The following is a 6,175-nucleotide window of genomic DNA, read 5'->3' on the forward strand; positions in this document are numbered from 1 at the left end:
ACGTAAGATTATTTTTTTGGTTTGTGAGACCAATCACCAAACTAAGAAAAAGATAATCTATCAAATAAATCCTCCGTTAGAAATTCTTTGGTTGGAATAGATGAAAAGAGAACTTCAAACAAAAAATTATACAAATGAACTGAATTTGTTAGGCCCATAATGATAACCCAGAACTGAAGTCCAAATCATATCATATTTGTTTCAAGATCATATCATTTTTTTTTTGTTGTAGGTTAAAATTACTCTTTATATCAAAGAACACAGCGTTTTCTTCACGTACACGTAATATGAAAACCTATGTTTGAGATTGAAAATGCAAATTGTGTGTTTGATAAGTTAGTGCCGTAAGAAACTCTAAGAATGAAGCTACATATGCAAAATTTGCATGTCAAATATTTTCTCTCTTTATGTGACCAAATATAATAATATATCATAATAAATTTGTTTTAAAACTTTCTTTCTCATTTATCAGTTCGGTTGAAATATTTGACTCCATTTTGGAGATATACAAAATGAACACTATAAATATACTACGTAATTTGTTTTAAAGATTAAAACTGACATATTTGCACAGATAGAAATCACCAACTCAGTTTGGTCTTAAGAGTTTTCCGGTGAACATAATAGTTAAGCTGTATTTGACCGAAATAACCAAAGTTTAGAAGTTTTGTTTTAAGATTATACCACCACTTTAATATCCTTTTCTGAACTTTTCCAAAAGTCGACTTGCCGGATTAACTAATTTATTTCTCATATATTGGAATTGCTATATTCAACAGAAACAAAAATATCAGACTGTAGGTTTACTTTATGTTCTGAAACTTCTGATCCATAGTTTCATTTATTGAAGCTAGTAAATGCAGTTCGCAGTGAAGTTTTTGTGTTAGGATGGGAGCTAGCATGGAGAATTTTAAATTTTTGGTAGAATATTCATAGGAATATTGATAATATATTAAAAACATTCGAGAAATGACGATACATTACTGATTAAAACTAGCAACTAGCAAACCATGTCCTCATTTATTATTAGGTTCTAAGAGCTCTCGTACTAGTAGCTTCCTCTCCGATTTTTCTGCTCGTCTCAGTTAATACTGTAAAAGAGAAACAAAGAGGAGTTAGTGGTTTAGATTATTATTATAAGATCCGTAATCACAAGAGAGAGATATGTGTTTTATTACCTGTCGCAGTTGGTGGATGGGCTGAACTTGTAAGGGAGACTGAGTCCACATTTTGAAGGCAAAGACAAAGCATTGTTGAGGTTGTTAGAAGTGTAAGAGACTCCTCCAATAGCAGATTTGATGCAACGGCAGACGCTTTGACGGTCCGCAGCGGTTTGAGCCTGACTGTTGAGCGCTTTGATACCGTTGCAGCAGCTTTCTGGGACGGCACCGCCCTGAACCACGTAGGAGACGCAAGGGTAAAGCTCGGCAACCGTCGTGCTGCAAGACACGGCTGCTTCACCACAGCGCAAAGCAAGAACCAGGCACATGGCAAGTAAGAGAAACTTCATGTTACTTTCTGTTTCTTTTTTCTGGTTGTTGTTGTGTGTGTTGTGGTTAGGGTTAGAGAATTGAGAGGTTATTTATAGATGGAAAGAGTTTAGGGTTGGCAGTTGAGGAGGAGTGATTGCTAGGACAGGACACGAGCGTTAGTGTTAGTTGTGGATGAATTTAATGTTTTACCTTCAGCCAATTTAAGATCCAACCCTCCGGATTCAATTGCATCCTCCTATCGAACAATTTCTATTAAAATATAGTATCGTTTTTAGCTATCTAATTAAATTCATTGCTTAATCAATTCAAATTAAAAGGCCTACTAAATTAAATACTGATACCAACTATAGTAAGAAGTTGAGTAATCACTAATCCATCAAAAGAAAAATGGGCATCTTGAGATGGTTTATTGAAGTTTGATAAAAAAAAAAAAAAAAAGTTGGTTTATTGAAGAAGAATTGTAAATAAATAAATAAATAAATGTATCAAAAAGACGAATTAGCAACCGATGATGAACGAGTAATATGTGATAGTAATATTCATCCCAAATATGTCTAATAACTAGTATTTGGATTTAACTCGATCAACATCGAAATATTTGTAAATAATATAGTGTGTGATTTGTTGACCAACTAGTTTGAAAAGCTGTTTAATACATAGCGTATTCTTGTATATGTTTTTAAAAGTTCAAATATTTACAACTGCTTTTTGAAAAATTCATGACACTTACTTTACTGCTCCTGCATCAAAATTTTAAAGACGGTGTTTTTTTTTTTTTTTTTTTTTTTTTTTTTTTTTTTTCTGATGTNTTTTTTTTTTTTTAAGACGGTGTTAACTCCTGTATAAAAAACATTGACGACGACAGATCGAAAATAGTAGTACAACATAGCGACAATTCTTAGGCGATGGAGACGGAGTAGTATGGCAGCTCATACTGCATTCAACTCTAGTTTGGTTCGTACGTTTTTGTCTTTAGAAGTAGTTACAATAGCGCAAAGACGAAGGAGCATCTTCTAGTAAACAGTTTTCGTTGGCTTCCAACAAGCAACTAAAACTTTTTCTATCTTGACTTCTTGAGTAGTGGTCCCAATTTTGTATGGTTTAGTCGATCCTTAACCAAAAACCTATGATCATCTCTCAAACCGTGCTTTCAAAGCTCAAATATGACTTTTATCCACTCCAGTGCTCAAAGATGGAAAAGCTACTTTCGTAGTATTATTTTTTCTTCTCTCTAGCCACATCGGAGTGTTTTTGTACCTTCTCTACCAGTTTGTATCAATATGAATATGCTCAGTTATAGAACTCTTGACATGAATCGATCCCACTCTAGATTGTTCTATAACAAAAACTAGCCATAGAAGGAAATGAGATCTCTTGTGAATTGTGATCAAGCACAATAGCAAAGGTTTTAACAAGGAATTAGCTAAAATGTAATACAAAATGTCTCCTCGGTTATTTAAGGAACTGCGGTTTGAATACGGTTCGGTTCGGTTCGGTCGGTCGGTTATTTGGTTGGTTAATGATTATTTTTGCCCAGCCCTAGTTCAATTTCATATAGCTTTTCTATTACGAAGAGCTTCTTCTCGCTCGACGATTCTGCTTTTCACGAAGTCCATCGAATTATCAAGTAATGCTTCTGTTTTTGGGAATCTAATTCTAATATGATGCTTCGGTTTTTATGAATTGGGATTTTTATGGAAGAATAAATTGGATTTTAGAGAATAATCAAACTCGTTGCTGTTCCGTGTCAAACACTCGTGGATGATCTTTCTTAGAAAATTAGGTTTCGAGTGTTTCTGTGTCGTTTGTTTAGGAATTGGATTCGAGTTTTGGGGTTACTGTTTTTAATTTCTTGTTTGCCTAATCATGTGAACCGAATCCAGATCTCAGTTCTCAGTTTTGCGTTGCTATTTCATATGTTAATTTTGCCTAGAAATTAGGGCTTCAGAGTGTTTCTGTTTGGCTGGTTTAAGAATTGGGGGTCATTCTTCTCTGATTCTAATTCAGGGAAGAAATCGAATGTTTTGTGTTGAATTGGTTGGTTGCCGAGAAGGTTTTATATTTGTTTGTTTTGGGAACATGCTTCAGATTGGTTGTCTTGAATTGAGATGTTGAATTCTCTGTTTTCTTATCAGATATGGTGAAGAAAGTTGTTTATAAGGTGAAGGCTGGCTATGCGTGGATGGGTGTCAAAGCTAAGACGTGTAAAGCTTTTGTGGAATCAGATAACCTGATTCAGGCTGCTAACAGTGCGGTACAAGGGGTGAAGAATGGATCAGCATGGGTTGGTGTCAAAGGCAAAAAATTCAAACGCTTTGTGGAAAGACAAATGGAGGATCCGGATCAGGTGATACAGGGTGGTGCTCTCGGCCAATTAGAGGTGACCTTGTCCGGACAAGAGCTAGCTTTGAAATGTGCGGATTCGCAAAAGAAACTTGCTGCTAAGACAGCACAACAAAACAACTTGGAATTGGCTATGAATGAGATGCGCGTAAAACATCTCCATGGTGATGGGACAGAAATTACAGACCCCATACTCATACAAGACCTTTACCGTCTTAGAGAGGAGATGTTACTCCGCTCTGTCGTCAAGGCCCGTCAATTAGATGCAACATTTGAAATGGTTGAAAAGGCCAAAGAACATATCCCGTACAATAACTCCTTTTTATCCTTTTTCCTTTTTTTTTTTTTTGGCTCAACATCAACTTTTCATTAACCAAGATATTACAACCAAATCCAAGGTACATTACATTCGCCTCTATAGAATTGGACCAAAAGCAAATGCAATGGTTGATCAAGTACAACCCTGGAACACCAGACGGAACCAACACTACCCAATCGATAACCATTGCATTTTTTAACCACAACGAGATAGATAACACACCACAACTCGGAGTGAAATCATCTCTTAGACCACCTACAATGACCCTACGACACAAAAGCAAATACTAACACAGAGAAGACCTAAACCAATACTGAAAACAAATCAAATCCTAGCTATGAGATCCTCATGATCGACGTGTAAAACTTGTCTCAATAGCTTCAACATCCAGAGGCCCATCGTCAGAAAAACTTGGTCTTTCCGGCTTTCACTGTTCCGGTCCTAAACCTAAAACGAACAATACATCCGACTAACCCGTCCAAGAGTTATGAAGCTACAATAACCGGCGAAATAGATGGTTCTCCGAACTAACTATACAATAACCAGAATGCTAATCATCTAAGGATTAGAGATTGGAGCATAGATTAGCATATCATCACCTTGCAGTGCAAGTTCGAAGTAGCAGCATCCCTTCCATCAAGTTACGAGACATACACAAACCTTGATCGGACTGAAAACAAAACAAACGACATCACCCCTTGCTGCAAGACCCGTCGTGGCTGGAATGAGAGGTAAGATTTGAAGAAGAAACCAAATCCGACCACTGAAGCTCGTCGAAGAAAGCTTCAGCCCTCACTGCTCTCCGATACCCACAAGCTGCCGGTGATAAAACAGCAAACGAAGTCCGCCTCTCCAGATCCACCAGATCTGGCCAAGATTCTATGCTGTCCTCCAATGTCTGCACCTGAGCCTTCACCAGCAACCTCCACCCGATGGATCTCTGCTTCACACGCTGAGGAATCGCCGGAACAACCACCTTCGAGAGTCACCCAACCGACAACGACGATAAAACAAGGAGCGAGACTGAAAAGGAACTACTAAGAAGAAAACTAAAAGGACAGAGCCCTCTCCGGCGCCGGAAGGGCAACCAGAGAGGCGGAGCGACTACAACGGCGACTTTCTCTCTCTCTCTCTTTCTCTATCTCCCGTCGACAACGATTTAGATGCGAAAATCTCTATCTTTGCGTTGTCTTTTTCTTTTTGTTTTTTCCTTTTTCCTTTTTTTTGGGGTGTAAAAACGGCAAATGTTTGATTTTAACTTAAATAATTCCTTTTTTTTGTTGTAGCATCCTTGATTCAAGAGAGTTCATGTCATCAGCTGCTTTTGAGAAGCTTATAGCGGACGACGTAGCAGCCCTGTTCGACCTAGCAGAAATGGGATTGTAAGACATGTGCATGTTGGATATGGGCTTTGCCCCATATGTCAACTCGGCCCAACAAAGACTCACCAGAGATAGAAGGAAATTGGCCAATCTCGGAGGGTAATCTCGGCATTTCGCGTTGGGAACCCTAGGGAACCTTAGTTCTACACTCGCCTATAAATACCATCATACATTTATTGAGAGGAGGATCCTGACCCGCACACAATACCTACAGAGCAATACTTTGCATCGAAAACTGCTATTGTCTTTCGTATAATTCGTTCTTGCTTTCAGTTCGTCACTTTAAGCTTACTAGTTCGTTTGTGGACTAACAAGCTCTAATCCGACTTGTTTTAAGTGACGATCTCACGTTCTCCCCGATTAATAAAAGAACTTGCTAGCTTTTTCCCACAAAATCTTTATTTGTTTAAACTGTGTAATCCCCGGTACAAACAATTGGCGCCCACCGTGGGGCATGAGTAAAGCGTTTCTTTTGACGAATCAAAACCGACGATCCTCACTTCTTCGAAGTCTCAAGAGTCACGACGAACCCCAGCGAAAACTTCAACGAAGCAACGGAGCAGCCAACGGGGCAGCGATGGGGGCGAACAAGAACACGAACTGTCCCCCCGCCGAGCTCCCTGCCGAGCTCCCTGCCG

General features: G+C 38.4%; 1 protein-coding gene across 1 annotated transcript; it reads right to left on the bottom strand.

Annotated features, from left to right (window-relative positions):
- On the bottom strand, positions 906-1,571 carry LOC104764567 (non-specific lipid-transfer protein 6-like). The gene is made up of 2 exons (XM_010488121.2): positions 1,179-1,571; positions 906-1,091 (listed from the first exon to the last, which is right to left on the bottom strand). The coding sequence occupies exons 1-2, from the start codon at positions 1,508-1,510 to the stop codon at positions 1,082-1,084; spliced, it is 342 nt and encodes a 113-aa protein (XP_010486423.1). The 5' UTR covers positions 1,511-1,571; the 3' UTR covers positions 906-1,081.

Source organism: Camelina sativa, chromosome 19 (genome assembly GCF_000633955.1).
Source record: "Camelina sativa cultivar DH55 chromosome 19, Cs, whole genome shotgun sequence".
NCBI lineage: Eukaryota > Viridiplantae > Streptophyta > Magnoliopsida > Brassicales > Brassicaceae > Camelina > Camelina sativa.

Coding starts and splice junctions, on each gene's coding strand:
- LOC104764567 (XM_010488121.2), bottom strand. CDS start 1,510: ATGAAGTTTCTCTTACTTGCCATGTGCCTGGTTCTTGCTTTGCGCTGT.